Source organism: Protopterus annectens, chromosome 6.part0 (assembly GCF_019279795.1).
Source record: "Protopterus annectens isolate FY-2018-M chromosome 6.part0, PAN1.0, whole genome shotgun sequence".
Lineage (NCBI taxonomy): Eukaryota > Metazoa > Chordata > Ceratodontiformes > Protopteridae > Protopterus > Protopterus annectens.
This window is the reverse complement of record NC_056737.1, coordinates 401,115,537-401,133,273: the sequence shown is the minus strand read 5'-3', so window position 1 is coordinate 401,133,273 and position 17,737 is coordinate 401,115,537. Positions and strand designations below refer to the sequence as shown.

The window sequence follows — 17,737 nt, the reverse complement described above, 5'->3', positions numbered from 1 at the left end:
AAAAGGAGCTAAAGCCATAGCCTATCCCATTTTCATTCTGGTTAACAGAACCATAAGTGAAGGAACTATCCCATCTAGCTGGAAAATTTCTCATATCATCCCACTACATAAGGGTGGGAACTCTAATGACTTTTCTCACTACCGTCCTATAGCTCTATCTCTTCTACCAAAAATAATGGAGAAATGCATCCACAGGCAACTACTTAACCACCTACTCCAAAATAACTTACTTGCCAACTGTCAACATGGATTTAGACCTTTCCACAGTACTACCACTGCCCTATTATCCTTCACAGACTGTATTAACAAAAATATTCTTTCCTCTGCCGTCTTTATTGATTTATCTAAAGCTTTCGATATGGTTAATCACCAGCTCCTTATAAATATACTGAAATCCCTTTCACTTGAACCTCTAGCCATAAATTGGTTCAAATCTTACTTAGACAATAGACAACAGGCTGTGCTATGGGATAATAATCTATCTAATCACCTTCCCATTTCCCTTGGTGTTCCTCTGGGCTCCATATTAGGCCTACTCCTATTTTCCATTTTTATTAACGACCTTCACTCAGCAATTCCTCACGCCACCTGTATTCAATACGCAGATGACTCTACAATAATTTGTTCAGCCACTTCTCCAACTGAACTACAGTCTCTTACCCCAAAATAATTCAATACAGTAGAACAATGTTTTTTAAACTGCTGCCTCCTCCTAAACCCCCAAAAAACTAAACTTTTACTTTTCACTCCAACCCGAAAGTCCACCCCAATAAATTTCACACTCATATCTAATAATGGCACTCTCATATCTCCCAACCCAACCACTAAAGGAATAACAATAGATAGCAACCTTAACTTTGATACTCATATAAACAGCACAATAAAAACAGTCAACAGAAAATTGGGGTCCCTCTATAGAATCAAACCCTTTCTTACACCAGTAGCCAGGACTGCTATAGCCAGAACTCACTTAATCTCCACCCTACTATATGCTTCACCTATATACACTAATCTTTCTAAAAACAATCTCAACAAACTGGCAATCTCCTATAATAATATTGCTAGATTTGCCACTGGCTCTCCTTTTAGAACTCATCACTGTCAATCTAAAGCAACAAGGATGGCTAGAGTTTCTAAACCAGCTTCAATTTCACAAGCTTGCTATAGCCCATAAAACCCTGTATCAACCCACCAATACTCCAATACTCACTAGCCTCATTAGCCCTTACAACAATCTTAAGAATTTACACTCCTCAAACAAACTGCTTATCAATACTTGCAGATCCAACAACTTGGCAGGAGACTCACTGTTCTCTAATACTGTTGGAAAGCACTGGAATCTTCTACCCACTGAATTTGTATCTCTGTCTTCATTAACACTTTTTAAACAGAATCTAAAACTATTCCTCAATAGACATTGGTTATGTCCCTGTACTAACCCTGACTAACTTTCTTCCTTTACAATAATGAATATTCTTCACCTTTATTGACTTATCCTTAAAGAACCAAAAGACCATGTTATTGCAATTTAAATCTATGTATATATGTATATAGTAACATCTCTTGTACATTACCTTTTACTGTTTGTGTTATGCTCACGATGAGAACTGTATTTTTTTATTAACAACAGCTGTTTTAAGCTTGGACTGTGTTGCATGTGTCTTGGAGCTTTTCTCTCCAGGCCTCTACTGAAAATGGACATGTGTCCAGTTAGACTAGCCCGGTCAACAAATGTAAAATAAAAAAATCATCATAACCCCACTGAAACACATCTACAACTTGTATATTAAGACTATTATCTGGGAGAATGCCATTGTAAACCTCTCCCTAGGAAACCCAGTCCCTCCAATCCATCAGAATTTTGGTTCATTTCTATTCTCCCTACTCTCAGAAAGATTCTGGAAAAATGACTTTATTTGCAACATACTCAGTACATCATCCAATAATACCTTCTCTCTCAAAAGCAGCATGGCTTTTGTTCTGTTCTCAGTATATCCACAGCTGTCTCAACACTCAGGGATGACATTTTTATTGGAATGGACAAATGCCTAATTACTATTGCAATTTTTATTGACCTCACCAGAGCTTTTGATCTTGTTAATCATTTGGTTCTTCAAAACCACCTCACTGAAATAAACATTAGTGATGACGTACTGTTGTGGTTCAAAAACTACCTCTCTGTCACTTCTCAGTGAATTTCAATTCACTGACCTCTACATCAATCCCTCCTCAGAAAGATGTTCCTCAAGGATCTATTCTGTCACCTCTCCTCTTTTCTATTTACATTAACAAACTTTCTTTTGTCTTAACCCATCTTTCTCTCTTGCTTTATGCGGACTACGTGGTTCTATTCTGCTCAAAACATTCTATCTCATCCCTTTACCTCAAACTACAGGCTGAATTTCATGCCCTTATTCAATGGGCTGTGATAAACAATTACTACTGAATTCCTCTAAAACAAAAACAATGCTTTTTGGCACTAGGCAAAAACTCACTTCTATCTCTAAGCCTCTAATAATTCTTGATCATCTTAATAACATTATTGAAAGTGTCAATTTATTCAAATACCTAGGGGTTTAGTAGGACCCCTCCTAAATTTTGAACTCCACATTGACCACACACACACACACACACACACACACACACACACACACACACACACACACACACAAACAAAATCAACACTCTCCTATTCTGTGCTAATAGCATCTCTCCTGTTCAATCTAGACCTTGTAGAAATGCCATAGGTAAAGGTGTCTTACTGTCTCAGCTAGAATATGGTCTCCTGCTAACTGCTGCAGCTTCTGAAAGAAATATATCCACCATTCAGTCCATTTCAAATGCCATTTTCAGATTAATCTCGCACTCTCTCACCCCAAGAAATGAACACCACATGCTTAACAAATGAAAAAGCTAACAGGCTACCTATGAAACTAGGTACTGACTTTCTACTTGCTTCTAAATTACTTAAATTTACCAAGAATGACAACTTCCCTCCACTAGCTTCAAGACTATTCAGAGATGCTCCAGTATATATCCTTAGACATCCTAACCACTCGTGTCTTCTCCAAACCCCACAAACTAGGCTATACTGCACAGATCATGCTTTCTCAATCCTCAGTCCCAAACTATTGGATTCTCCCCCCTTCTTTTCTGAAAGATCGTTACTCTTACCTCATTTTCTGTTCACACATAAAAGCACATTTCAAGACTCTAGGAAAATTCAACTGCTATCTCTCTGGTCATACAACTTAACCTTTTTATTCCCTTCTTTTGTTTACATACCTTGCTCTGACTTTTTTTTAATTGTGATTCTTTCAGCATGGAAACTCTGATGTCATTCTGTACATGATGCATATATACACTGTGTTTTTACAGTCACTTTGTTTGTAATGTCATTTCTCTATTGCCTTACTACCCTCAAGTCAATTATGATAAGCATAAGATTTTCTAGTACTAGGCCTCCTTGCCTCTAAAATGATACCCATCACTGATTTACAGAGGGATGGTAAAGGAGAGATTATGTAATCAGCCAGGCTGCTAGGTTCAGGGTTTGCAGCTGGGTGTGCAGAATCTGGTTCTCCTGCTGAGACAACAGGGAAGGAGTCTGAGGCAGGTGCCATGGAGCCAAGCATGACACACTGAGCAAGAGTGGGTACTGGTGTTGGCGAGGCCAGTCTGGTGCAATTAAAATCATCCTTGGCTTGTCCTGTTTGATCTTTAGTAGTACCTTGGAGAGCAGAGGCAAAGGAAGAAAGGCATAAACTGATAGGTTTTTCCAGCTGAAGGATAGAGCATCCACTTTCCAAGCTAGCTTGTGGGGAATCCTTGTGCAAAATATGTCCAGTTGATGGCTCTGGGGGGAGGCAAACAGGTCTATATGTGGGCTCCCCCATTTGTCTGTCAACATGCTGAAAATCCTTGGTTCCAGTTTCCACTCGTGTGGGTCAATGAGGTTTCTGCTTAGTCCGTCTGCCAGTATATTTAGTTTTCCTGGCAGGAATTACGCTTGTAGATTCACTTGGTAGCTCAAGGCTGTGTTCCACAATGCCATGGCTAGTCTGCAGAGGGGGTAAGAATGTGTAGCCCCCTGCTTGTTTATGTACCACATGACAGTGGTGTTGTCCGTCTTTACCATTAGTTGTCCTGGAAGAATGTGGTCCTTGAAGGCTGTCAGAGCATTCTGTACAGCTAACATTTCCTTTTATGTGCAGGTGCATTTGACTTGGGTTCCATTTGCCCTGAATGCACTTCCCTGCCAGGTGAGCACCTCATGCATAGTCTGATGCATCTGTTGTTAAGATTTGTGAGACAGGGAGTCATGTCAATGGTAGTCCCCTGTTTTGGTGGCAGGCCTCTGCCCACCAAAGGAACTCTAGGCATAGGCAAGGTATGGGAGGAATCCTTGCTTCTAGATCCTGTGAATGTTGACACCATAGGCTTTTGAGATACCATTGTTGTTTCTTCATATGCAGCCTTGCATATGGAATTAGAAGAATGCAGGAGGCCATGAACCCCAAGGCTTGCAGTATTTGCCTTGTAGATAGCTGGGATTTTGTGGCCACTTGTTTGAAGTAAGTTGTCAAATGTATCTGTTTCTCTGGCGTGAGGAAAACCATCTGGGAAGTTGTATTCAATCTTGCTCCCAGGAATATAATCTGTTGACAGGGTACCAAGTGGGATTTATTTTCATTTATGGTGAACCCCACACAAGTCAGTACCCTCTGAACAAAGGCTAGATGATTGAAAAGAATGTCCTTGCTTTCTGCCAGAATTAGACAATCGTCCAGGTATGGGTATATTTGAATATTTTTTTGCCTGCAAAATGCAATGACTGGAGCTACGCACTTTGTGAATACCCTGGGTGCAGTAGATAAGCCAAAGGGCAGTGCAGAGAACTCATAGTGCATGTAGCCTGCTTTGAAGCATAGGTATCTTCTGCAAGACTCCCTGATAGGGATTTGCAGGTATGCTTCTTTTAAGTGTTGCCAACCATGCATCCTTGCCTAGTATAGGAAGCAGCTGGTGAAGAGTCAGCATTTTGAATTTTGGAATCACCAGAAAGGTGTTTAGAATAGAAAGGTCCAGGATAGGACGCCATGTATTGCCTTTTCTGGGTACCAGGAAAAGTCTCTAATAGAAACCTTGTCCCTTATCCTCTTCTGGTACCAAATGAATAGCCCCCATGTTTAAGAGAGAGAGAACCTGATTTTGGGCCTCTGCCCACTGATTTGGGGGTAGATCTGGCCACTCGCTTGGTGTTGGTAATGTGTGGAAATGAAATCTGTATCCTTGGGACACTATATTTAAAACCCATTTGTCCTGGTTAAGGAGTTCCCAGTTTTTGGCCTGCAGACCAATCTTTCCGCCTAAAGGAGCATTCAGTTGGGAAGTGCTTGGAAGTTTGAAAAGCAAGTCATTGAGACGGTTTTCCATAGGGGGGAGTCTTACTGCTCCCAGGTTTGGGTGCGGAAACCCCCCACTCCCTAGTCTTGTGTGTCCCCTGGGACTGAAACCTGGGGTTTCTGCTGTGTCTGTGTTTGGCTTGAGAATACCTGGAGGGGGCTGGAAAGGATCACTCTTTAGAGGGCCAGTGCCTACTAAGTCTAGGAGACTGAACTTGTAAGAAATCTTTAACAGTCTGCATAGATTTAGCTTTATCTTCCATCTTTTTAAGAACTTCCTCAGCCTTGTTGCCAAACAGGCGGTCCTGATTTAAGGGAGCATCCAACAATTTAGCTTTAACATGATCAGGCAAATATTACTCCTTAAGCCAAGCATGCCTTCTGAGAACAGACCCAGTAACAGCAGCCCTGCAAGAGGCCTCTAATGAATCAAATCCACATTGCAAAGTATGTTTTCCAACCTGTTCAGCAGAATGCATTAAATCCTGTAATTCTTTATTTTAAGCGCAGTCAGGAATTAGCATCATTTTCTGTTTAAGCAATCCAATAACATGTTGATACTTTAATATATGAAACTGTCAGCTTAAAGCCCTAATGGCCAAGATTGCAGAAGTGTAAACTTTCTTACCCCATCTATCCAGCGCCCTGGAGTCTATATCAGAGGGGGTAGGATTTTTAGCAGTGGAAGCCTTAATGCCTTTGGGTCCCTGTGAAATAGGATTTTTAAAAAGGAACTTGTGAGAATCAGGAACCCTGTAATATCTGTCAGGTTTACTGGGAGCAGGAGGCAAAGAATCAGGGACCAAACTAGATTCTGAAAAGGCATCATCAACAATGTCTAGTACAGGAGGCTAAAGGCCTATGCTGAGGCAGGAGTATGAAATCTCTAAGCCTCTTTTTTGAATCAGAAAAATCCTGGCTTTCCCAGTGGAAATGCTCCCTTAGTATGTAAGGTTTCACCAAAAGAAAAATCCTCTGGAGGGGAGGCAGAGGGAATAGAGTCCTCTGCATCAGAATCTTCATAAGAAGATAAGGGCAAATCCAGATCATCAGAAGAATCAGAAAAATCAGAATCCTGCTCAGAAGATTCATAAACAACTTCAGTCCTAGGTCTCTTAGAAGGGGGAGGTTTGCTTCCCCTGCTTAGAGTTATAAGATGTTCAGCCATTTTTATTTGCTTTTTAGGCATAGAGGCCTGAGCATGAGGCCTGGGCGTCAGTTTCTTAGGCATGGTTCAAGATTTTGGCCTAAATGAAGAAGGAGGCGTTGGTTTAATATGCAAGTCCGTAAGCCTGAATACGCCCTCAGAAGCCAGTGCCTGCAAGCGGCTCTGGGCCCATCCAAGGTACAGACATTCGCAGGTTCCACAGCTGAAGCACCTTGCGGCATACCAGACTCCGATTGGGTCTCAGTAGAGGCCTGCGAGTCAGAAGTAGCAGGTATCAGGGGCTGCGAAAGCACCTCACTGAGTACAGGCGAACTGGTGACTGGTTTAGGAGAAGCATCATCAGCAGCTTTGGACTTCAGCGGCTTGTCTCTGTCTTTATCTTTGCATTTTTTCAGAATCCCGGTAGTCGGATGGCTAACCGACGACATTTCTGGATAATTAAACCGAGAACCGAAATATTTAGAAGTGAAAATATACCGACGATGGATAGTGCGCTGTTTAAATAAAGCACAAAACTGACAGCAAGGTACGTCGTGGTGAGGGTCTAGGCAAGGAATACAGTATGAATGAAAATCTTTGTTTTCCACAAGTAATGCAATTATTAACTTTTACTGACATCGATAAGGAGCAAGAAAAAGTTTCCCCAATGGGGTACTTAGCTTTAGTTGAAGACTTTGGTTCTGAAACTCGAAAACTAAAATTTCAGGAGTCGGCAGACAGGCACTTGCGAACTGCTTCTGCTTCAGCACCGCACGGCAAGAAAGACTGATGTAATGGCATCGGCTGCATGTCTTATACCCCTGACGACCTGAAGTCATGGAAGAAGGGACAGCAACCGATGCAGGACCCAAGACTTTGTTAATCAGGCTGACTGAGGGCTAGTGCAAGCAGATAACCCAAATGTAATGACTGCAACAGTGAAACACGAAGAACATCTGTTTGACCAAAGGGTGTGAGAAATGGGGCTGCTCAGTGGGAAAATGAGCAGAAATAGCAGAGGCATTTGTAATAGAGGAGAGAGAGAGGCCACTGTGTAGTAGGTCAGCTAGGTAATCCAGGATGGGAGGGAGGGCTGTGCCGTGCTGGCTCCCTTAGCCTGGATTCAGGTGCAGAACTGTTTCCATTTGTTAGCATAAGACTTTCTGGTGCTAGGACATCTGGCCGCATGTATAACATCCAGAACTTGTTTACTGAGGTTGGCACATTGGTTCAGGGTAAGGGAGTAACCCAAGCTGCCAAATTGAGTGTCTGCAATTAGGGATGCATGAATTCTCCTTCCCTCTAGGTCAGAAGGTTTGGAATCTGAGGAAGATGCCATGGGGGTAGTGGGGACAGGCTGTGCAGCAAGAGGTACCAGTGCTGCCGGGGCCAATCTGGAGCTATAAGAATGGTCCTTGACCTAGGGAAAGGATAGGGCATCCACTTTCCAAGCCATGCAGTGATGCTCCCTGGTGCAGAATTTACTGAGCTGATGGTTGGTGTGGGAGGCAAAGAGGTCTACCTTCAGGGTTCCCCATTTCTGAGTTATTAGGGTGAAGGTACTTCTGTTGAGTTGCCTCATGTGGGTCCAGAAGATTTCTCCTTAATTGGTCTGCCAGAGAGTTGAGGAAGCCTGGTAGGTATTGTGCTAACAGGTGTAGTTGCATGGCAGAGGTTGTGTGCCAAAGGGTTATAGCCAGCCTGCATAGAGGGCAGGAGTGAGTCCCTCCCTGCTTGTTGATGTACCACATAACAGTGGCGTTGTCTGTTTTGATCAGGAGAGCCCCTGGAGAGAGAAGGGGCTTGAAAGCTATCAATGCATTCTGCACAGCCTTCATTCTCTTTTTGACTGATGTGCAGAGGGATTTGCTGTGGGCTCCATTGGCCCTGTATGCACCTTCTGTCCAGGTGTGCACCCCAAGCGTAGTCTGATGCATCTGTGGTGAGGGTATGGGTGGCAGGGGGTGGGGAAAAAGGCATTCCCTTGTTGTGGGGGCATGCTGTTGCCCACCAAAAAAAATCTTTTCTGAGACAAGGAATTAGAGGTAGAAGAGTTCCCAGGTCTTGAGAGTGTTAGCACCACAGGCTCTTTAGGTACCATTGAATTTCCTCATATGCAGTCTGGCATATGGAATGAGTAGTATGCAAGATGCTATGAACCACAGAGCTTGTGGGATCTTCCTTGCAGTTAGTTGGGGTCTGGTAGCTAGTTGAGAGAAGTAGCTTGACAGGAAAATTTGTTTCTCTCCAGTAACGAATGCCATCTTGGATGCTGTGTCCAGACTTGCTTCCAGGAAAATTAATCCTTTGGGTGGGCACATGTTTGGATTTCTTTTCATTGATTGTGTACCCTAGGGAGGTTAGCAGGGTCTTTACGAAGGCCAGGTGCTTGAGTAGCTTATCCTAGCTGTCTGCCTGAATATGGCAGTCATCTAAGTAAGGGTAAATCTGAATATTTCTTTCTTTGCAGAAGGCAATTGCCAAAGCCAGACATTTTGTGAAATCTCTGGGAGCAGTAGATAAGCCAATGGAAAGCGCAGAGAACTGAAAGTGTCGAGATACTGCCCTGAAGCGGAGATATTTCCTGCATGATTCCCTGATAGGAATGTGGAGGTAGGCCTCTTTTAGATCTAGGGTGGCTTGCCAAGTATCCTTGGAGAGCATGGGTAGCAGCAGCTGGAGGGTGAGTATTTTGAATTTGGGATCACCAGGAAGGTGTTTAGAATGTATAGTTCGAGGATAGGGCACCAGGTGCCCTTTTTTCTGGGCACTAGAAATAGTCTGGAGTAGAAACCTTGGCCTATCTGTTCTGCAGGAATGTGCTCTATTGCCCTCATAGAGAGCAGGGAAAGGATTTGCTTTTGAACCTCTGCCCAATGATTTGGTGGTAGACCTGGCAACTTTTTTGGGGTTGGAAGGGTGTGGAAGGAAAATTTGTATCTCTGAGACACGAATTTCAGAACCCATTGGTCCTTGGTAATAGTGGTCCAGGTGCTTGAGTGAGTCATTGTGAGTTCTTAACATAAGGGGGTGGCTTAAAACTCCCTGGTTTTGAAGTGGAGGTAGTCCACTGCTTAGATCTCTTCATTCCCTGGGTCTGCTGTCTGGGGGGGGGGGGGGGGGTCTGCTTCCCTGGGGCCTTTGCTGGGCCTGTTTACTGGGAGCTTTTTCTTCCATCTTTTTTAAAACCTCTTCTGCCTTAGTGACAAATAAGTTAATTTTGTGCAAGGGGGCATCCAACAATTTAGATTTGACATTGTCTGGCTGGGGCTCTTCTTTAAGCCATGCATGCCTTCTAATTACAGATCCAGTGACGGTTGCCCTGCAAGAAACTACTAGGGCATCAAAACCACAGTGCAAGGTGTGTTTAGTTACTTGACTTGCAGAATGCATTAACTCTTGTAAATCTTTAGATTCTGCCCAAGCAGGAAAGGAAGACATTTTTTTGTTTTAGGAGTTCCAGGGTATGTTGCTGATATTTCAGCATATGGAATTGACAATTTAGTGCCTTGATAGCAAGAGTAGCTGAGGTGTACACTTTTTTACCCCATCTAGCCAATGCTCGGGAATCTCTGTCTGAGGGGGTGGAATTCTTAGCCGAGGTTGCTTTAATCCCTTTTGGCCCTTGAGAAACGACCTCAGGGTCAGCTGTAGGATTTCTAAAAAGATATTTGTGTGGTCAGGGACTCTGTAGTATCTGTCTGGTTTTCTGGGAGCAGGAGGAAGGGCATCAGGAGTCAAGCTGGATTCGAGGAAAACATCCTCCACAACATCCAGGACTGGGGGGATGACTAAGGGTCTGTGTTGTGGAAGATCTAGGATTTCCCTGAGTCTCTTTTTAGACTGAGGGTAGTCCTGACTCTCCCACTGGAAATGCTCCCTTAAGGTATGCAGGGTTGCCCCAAAGGAAAAATCCTCTGGGGGGAGAAGCTGAAGGAATGGAATCCTCTGCATCAGAGTCCTCATAAGTGGAGAGGGGTTGCATGTCTTCATATTCAGATGCATCAGATTCATCTGACTCTTGTTCAGACAAAACTACAGGGGACAGATATATTTTACTTTTGGAGAGGGTAGCTTGGCTTCCCCTGATTAGCATGATAACATCTTCTGCCATTTTAAGCATTTAAGACTGAGGCAAGGTAGCAGGTGTCTGAGAGGGGGGTCGTTGGTTTCTTGGGTGTGGTTTGTACCCTGGGCCTAAGAAACCCAGTAGTTTTAAAAAGAACGGTATTCGCGAAAGAAGACTTCAGTTTGTTTCGAGATTCAGTAGTGTGAAGGACTTCCTCAGAAGCCAGTGCCTGCTCAATGGCTCCAGACCCATTCAAGGTTGAGACGACCGCAGGATTCTTAGTTAAAGAAGAGTTTTGCGGCATACCAGACTCTGAAATGATCTCGGTAATGGCCAGCAAATCAACAGAAGAAGGCATTAGGGCCTGTGAAAGCACCTCACTGATAAAGGAGAACTGACGACCAGCTTAACAGAAGCATCATCGGTAGGTTTGGACCTGTGCGGTCTGTCTCTGTCTTTATCTTTACATTTTTTTGGAAGATCTGCTGTCGGATGGCTTACCGAAGCCATATCGGAGTTCAAGGACTGTAAGCGAAAATATCTGGCTACAATAAGGGCCAACGACGGATAGTTCTGGTGTTGAACAAAGCACAGAAGCGTCAATGAGGGATGTCATGGTCTGGGCCTAAACAAGTGACACAGTAAGAGTGGAAGTATTGGTGTGTTATTTGTTTTCCACAGGCGAGACGATTATTAACTTTTTCTGACATCGGTTAGAGCAAGAAAAAAGGATCCCCAACAGGGTACTTAGCTTTAGAAGACTTCAGCTTCAGTTCGGTAGACAAAACTCAAGTAGTGGCCGACCGGCACTCATGCAAACTGCTTCTACTTCGGGCTCCATGGCAAGAAAGACTGATGTAATGGCATCGGCTGCCTTACATTATACTACTGACGACCTGACGTCAGTCTACACGCAACAGCAACCGAAGCAGAAATACTAAGTCTCTGGTATTCGGGCCAGCCGAGGGCTACCCTGGCAGGGATAACCCAAATGTGATGACTGCAACAGTAAAACACAAAGAACATCTTCATTGCTACAGATGACCTGCGGGACCACTTGTGAGACATAAATATGATCAGTCCCTGATTTCTGAACCAGCACAAGCCTGTTTAAAATTGTCAGATCTGTACACATAGATTATAGTATCTGTCATCAGTTACCTGAAAGTCCAGTTAGCTTCTGCTACACCACAAAATGTAATCTAAGCATTAGCAGTAACTGCATCAGAAAACATGCAGCAAATGCACTAGCAAGATGCCCCTACTTCAATTCCACGTACGGGAAGATCCTACGGTTTACACTACCAGATGGAATTTGTAAACCCAGTTCTGCCCTCCTATTGAGCCAAGTGTCATTCAGTCTTTTGAACACTCGTCTTGTTGAGAGACATGAATGACTTTCTTTGTCTTATCATTTATGTTTGTCGAATGAGTGGGATTTTGGAAGAAGTGTTTCTGAATGTGTGCAGTTAAGGTAAGTGTGGGCTTAAGATACTAATGCCCAAACTATCAGTTACAGTGAAATTTTTGTCATTAGAGTGTTTGTCCAACTCTGTGTGGGTTACAGTTAGAGTAAGGGCCACGTAAAGGGATAGATTTAGCGTTGTATGAACTGATGCATGTGCAGTGTCTGAGCCTGACTTCTGCAGTGTCTGAGCCCGACTTCTGCAGTGTCTGAGCCTGACTTCTGCAGTGTCTGAACCTGACTTCTGCAGTGTCTGAGCCTGACTTCTGCAGTGTCTGAGCCTGACTTCTGCAGTGTCTGAGCCTGACTTGTGCTGTGTTAAGCCCTACAGAAAGTTTTTTTTTTTCCTAAAATAAGGTGCAAGGTTAGGGTTGGGGCAGGGGCAGGGTTAGTAGTCATTAGTAAGGTGGGTTGGGTTGAAGAAACCCTCTTACCTACCTTATTAATGCCTTCTAACCCTAACCCTGCACCTTACCTTACAAAAAAAAACTTTCTGTAACACTACCACTATTCAGAAAAATTATGTCTGACTGAGTGGAGGGGTTTTAATGTGACAGATCACAAAAGGAAAATGCTTGTAGTAACTGTACACTGACTTCCCATATAGTACACTTTCACCATGTGTTTAGGTAGAGACTCTTCCCCCACGACCCCATGACGGATGGGTCAGCAATGCCTGCTCAATGCCAACCTCCACTGCCAAGCTTTTTCAACACATGAACTTTTGCAATTTTTATTTTTCTGATTTTTTTAAATGCATTTGACATGCTGACTTTTGAAATGCTGTCACTGAAAAGTTTAGGTTCAATTTTGTATTTCAACAAATCAAAATATACACTTGTTCAAAATCTGCTACAGTGACACATGAGGAAAATACTTCTGAATATAACAAATATATGAACCTCTGGTGGCTTAAGTGTATGAAGAAAACAGGGAAAAAGCCAAAGAAAAAAAAACTGCAACATCACACAGTACAAAATGGACTAGAACAGCACAAAAAGTAGACTCTGCTTAGTTGTTCGAGCTTATACACCTGCAACTGCTTAATATGCATGCTGCAAGGCTTATTATTGGGTTACTTATGTAAATGCTTACAATTGTTTAAACTTTGTACCTCAGTTTTCTATTTTTATTTTCTTTTATTACACAGTTAATGTGGCCTGAAGCAGCTTACCTGGAAACGTAAAATAATGGTCCAGATAAGACCAAGTATCAGCCTGTGGTTGCCATCGACGATGTCATGTGATCCCATGTTTTCCAGGTGCACTCTTTGCTCTTTGAGGAACTGCAGAGCCTTATCCACGTTTTCTAGGCAGTGGATTCGCATTCTTCCTTTAGTTGGCTTGGGCTGGGCAGAAAGAAAATAATCTATTTAAACACAATGGAAGAACTTCAAGAATGGCCAGCACATAAACAAAAGTTCATATCTAAAACTATCACTTGTACAGAGAATTTTTCACTCAGCTGCACTCGACATTTAAATGGATTCCATGTTTTCCTTCATTTATTTTCTTCAGTCAGTTGCTTCATGCTAAACAACCTGAAATGTTTGTCCTGTGAGTAACTTTCATTGTGTTGTAGGACATACTGCTGGCATTTGCAATACTGTACTTATTTTAAAACTTCTCTCTGCAACTATTGTTGTGGATTCCTCTCAGTTATCCAGACAGTCTTCTCTTTTGCTTTTATATAACAAATTTGACGTGCTTTCTTAAAGAACTAACTTCTCAAAAGAGTACACTGTTGTTAGAACCTGTAAGCGTGTGCTCAAGGATTGATGTCTAAGCTAGTAGCCTGGTTATCATTGCCCACTGGCAGGGAAAAGATTCAATGAAGGTTGTGCAGAGCTGCAGTGTAAGTGGCAAGGGAAGTGTGTGGTTTATAATGCCATCTGTTACAGAAACATCATGTGTGAAGCTAACATTAGTGATGTGTGACGTTGTCATAAAGGCCTGTCAGGGAAATGGTCCTCCAGTGAGTCATGCTGGATGAGCACATCACTTGACACACAAATTTTCTTGCCCCTGGAATAAGAGAAGGCAAAGGATGAGCTGAAATATATCATTTATAACAGTACTGACCATCAACCCACCCCCGCAGGGCCCGAGTTAAAGCCTGCCCTGACGTTTCAATGAAATTGTATTTGGCAGATTTAGCTTGCCAAACTAATGTTTAGTGGTATGGTAAGTTGACAGATGAGAACAAAATCTCAGAAACACACACACACACACACACACACACACACACACACACACACACACCAGATATTTATCCTAATGGTAAACCCCAGATACAAGATGTGATAAAACATGCACTGTGTGTAATGTGTAGATATTTCTGCTTGTTTACACTGGGAGTGTCATCAAAAGTTTATCTTCATCATTGTCACCCCCCCCCCCTTTTCTCATTTTCTACATGGGGTTGGGGTGTCTTGTTAACTGTCACCATCTCTCTAAATGTAATGTCACACTCCTGCCGTACAAAACACTAATGTCTGTCGCAGATTTTTTCTCACAGTGTTCATCCTACCTCCCATCTCTGGCACTTCATTTCCTCACCTGTAGCTTCCTCAACTGCTCTGCCTTTACTGCCCAGGTTGACTTCCCTTCTCTACAACCACCCCTCTCATATACTTGAAGCTGTTAACCGATTCCACTATCTTCCCTTCTATTTCTATTCTCAGCTTCTTCTAATTTACCCCTTTTGCTGCCATTACCACTGTCTTATCTGTAACTCAGTTTCATCCCATGGGCCTTCAGTTTTGCATTCCATTCCCCTATCCTTTGCTGAGGTTCTTGCTAAGAGTCTGTAATGCCACATCGTCTGCATGTAGTAACTTTGTTGATCTGTCCCCTCTGACCTATTTGCTAATGTAGTCCATCACCAGTATGAACAGCAGTGGGATCAGAGCTGAATCATGGTGCACACACACTCCTACTGGGAACTATTCTGTGAGACCAAACACTGTTTGTACTTAAACCACTGAGTCCTTGTACATAGCCTGCACTGATTCTACCAATGTTTCTGGGACTTTACACCACCACAGGACTACCCAAATCAGTTTTCTTGGGACCTTGTCATATGCTTTCTCCAAGTCTAGGAAAGCTCACTTAAACTATTTCCTCATCTCTAGCTTCTTCTCAACTATATGTCTCAGTGCAAGCAATGGGTCAGCTGTGCTGCATCCTGATCTGCATCGGAACTGCTCACCTTCCATCTTACATTCTACTACTCTGTGTACTCTTTTATCAGTCACCCTCTCCAGAACTTTCATAGATGCAATGGGACAGAAGTTTGATGCCTCTCCACTGCTCACAGTTCTGATGTCCCCATTGTTCTTGTAATATTCGATCTTTGCTCTTTAGTATGCTTATTCTTCAGTCATCTGGGATACACCTTTCTCTCCACACTGCTATGAGTACCCCACAGGAGCCATTTCTCCCCATCTCTCAAAATCTTGAACATATGAGCCTGCTGCTTTCTCTGACTTCACTTTCCTTAGTGCTGTTCATACTTCTTCTAGGGTGGGCTCCTCTTCTTCTTTCATTGTAGGCTGTGTCTGCAGCAGTACAGCTTCTGTGGGGTTTTGTTCATTCAGAAGCTGCTGAAAGTACTCCTATATGCCTCTGAAATCCTGTGGACTGGTGATCAGGTAGATGATGGTGTCTTTTATGATGAGTGTCTGGTCTGACTATCTTCTTTATCTTTCTTTCTTTGCCTTGCAACCTGATACAGTTTCTTTGTGCCATCTACTGAGTCATTTTCCAGCAGTTGGTACAGTGCCTCCAATGTCCTGTTTTTTGCTATTGCAACTCCTTTCTTAGCCTCTGTTAGCCAACTAGTATTCCTCCCTAGCCTGGTCTGTTTTTTTCTGTCTCCCCCTTTTTCCTGCACTTCTCCTTTCTTTTGATGACTTCCTGGACTTCTGCATTCCACCACCAGCTTTTCTTATGTTCATTATTTCCACACATGGCTCAGCCCCATATCTGTTCTGTAGTTCTTACATATGCTGTTTTGAGGCGCTGCTATTTTTCTTCAACTCCACCTATTTCCTCCTCTACTTCAGGTGCTAGACCCCAGAGTACTTCATTGAACTGTTGCACTTTCTCTCCTGTCAGCATCCAGGTCTTCAGCCTGGTTTCTAACCTTACAGCCTTCTCTGACCACTGCTTGCAGCTGATTTTGGTGGTTTATGTTGTGGGCCAACTGTTTCACTGGGGATGACTTTGCAATCACTGATTCTACCCCAATGCCCTTTTCTTACTAGGAGGAAGTCTACCTGTGTTTCATACTGAACACATGTATGTCATCTTGTGACCGTTGCCCTCTCTGAGCTGTGTGTTGGCTACTATCAAGCCATTTGCCAGTGAGAAGTCCAGAATTGTCTCTCCTTCATTATTCCTGTTGCCCCACCCATGTGGGCCCAGGCAGTCATCATATCCTGCTATGTATATCCCAATATGTGCATTTACGCCACCCATTATCTTCATCAATTCATGTTATCCTGCTGATTCCAATAGGTCCTGCAACTGCTATGTGAATGCAATCTTCTCTCTACTATCACAACACTCCTGTCGGGCATAAGCCCCACTATTTCTAGCCTGTCCTCCTCTTGATTAGTACAATCTGGATCCCAAGCCAATTGGCTTTGCTGCACTGCCCTTTCATCTTGTCTCTTGAATACATAGGATATCCAGCTTTCTCCTTAACATCATGTCATCCACTTCCACGTGCCAGTGAACCTACACTGAGTACAGCAACTTTTAGTTCATGTTTGGCAGGTTAATTGATTTTACATCCAGCTTTCACTCAACAGAGCTATCCCAGGTAACCCAGGCTGTGGATTTAGACACCAGCCGACCAGTAGCTTATTGACTCACGGCTGCTGAGCTTTATGGCGGGCACACACTGGCCACTAGGGGCACATATACACCCCTCCCACTGTTAACATGGGTCTCTGGCATAGGTTGGAGTAGGCCAAGTCGTCAACCCACTTATCACGGTAAATACCCATGCTCATTGGTAACAGTAGTCAACACAACGGAATCAACTAGAGTCATAATTTACACTGTTGAGTGGCTAACCCTACCATGGTGTGCAGTTTGTGATCCGTGTTCTTCCATCTTGCACCACAGTAGATACCCAAAGCTGTTAGTTTATACAACTCTTCCCCCTATTGGGCACCATGTGCAGTCTGTGCTGCTGTCACAGCTCCATTCATTGGTGAGTTTGAGATGGAAACACTCAGCATGTTTTTCGGAGATGGGAGAAATCCCAAAGATCCACAGGAAGAACATGCAAACTCCAAACAGGTATTTGGTCAGAGGTCAGGATTGAACCTTGTACCTTGTGAACGGGAGGTGAAGATCTTAACTGTTATGCCAGCTGGTCTCTCCATCTGTTTATCTACATCAGTGTTAAATCATAAAATATTGATGTGCGCCCTTGGTGTACCTTCTGTTTTCCTAAAAAGCTTCTAAATTGGTCATATTTACACTACTCACATAACAGCTAAATTATAACTTCAAAAAGTGGATACAGAGAACACAGGCACCCCACTCGCAGATAGTGCCACAGCCTAGCTAGACACAAGTCCCCACACAACACCCAAAGAATCAACACAGCACATATAAAACAAGCCCCCAACAAAG

General features: G+C 43.2%; 1 protein-coding gene across 2 annotated transcripts in view; it reads right to left on the bottom strand.

Annotated features, from left to right (window-relative positions):
• Positions 1-17,737, bottom strand: part of LOC122804338 (spectrin beta chain, erythrocytic-like) — a 2,132,081-nt gene that overhangs the window by 1,278,596 nt on the left and 835,748 nt on the right. For both annotated transcript variants that reach the window (XM_044074141.1, XM_044074142.1), the window contains one exon: positions 13,261-13,434. In XM_044074141.1, the coding sequence (XP_043930076.1) occupies positions 13,261-13,434 (174 nt within the window). The remainder of the gene's footprint in view (positions 1-13,260; positions 13,435-17,737) is intronic.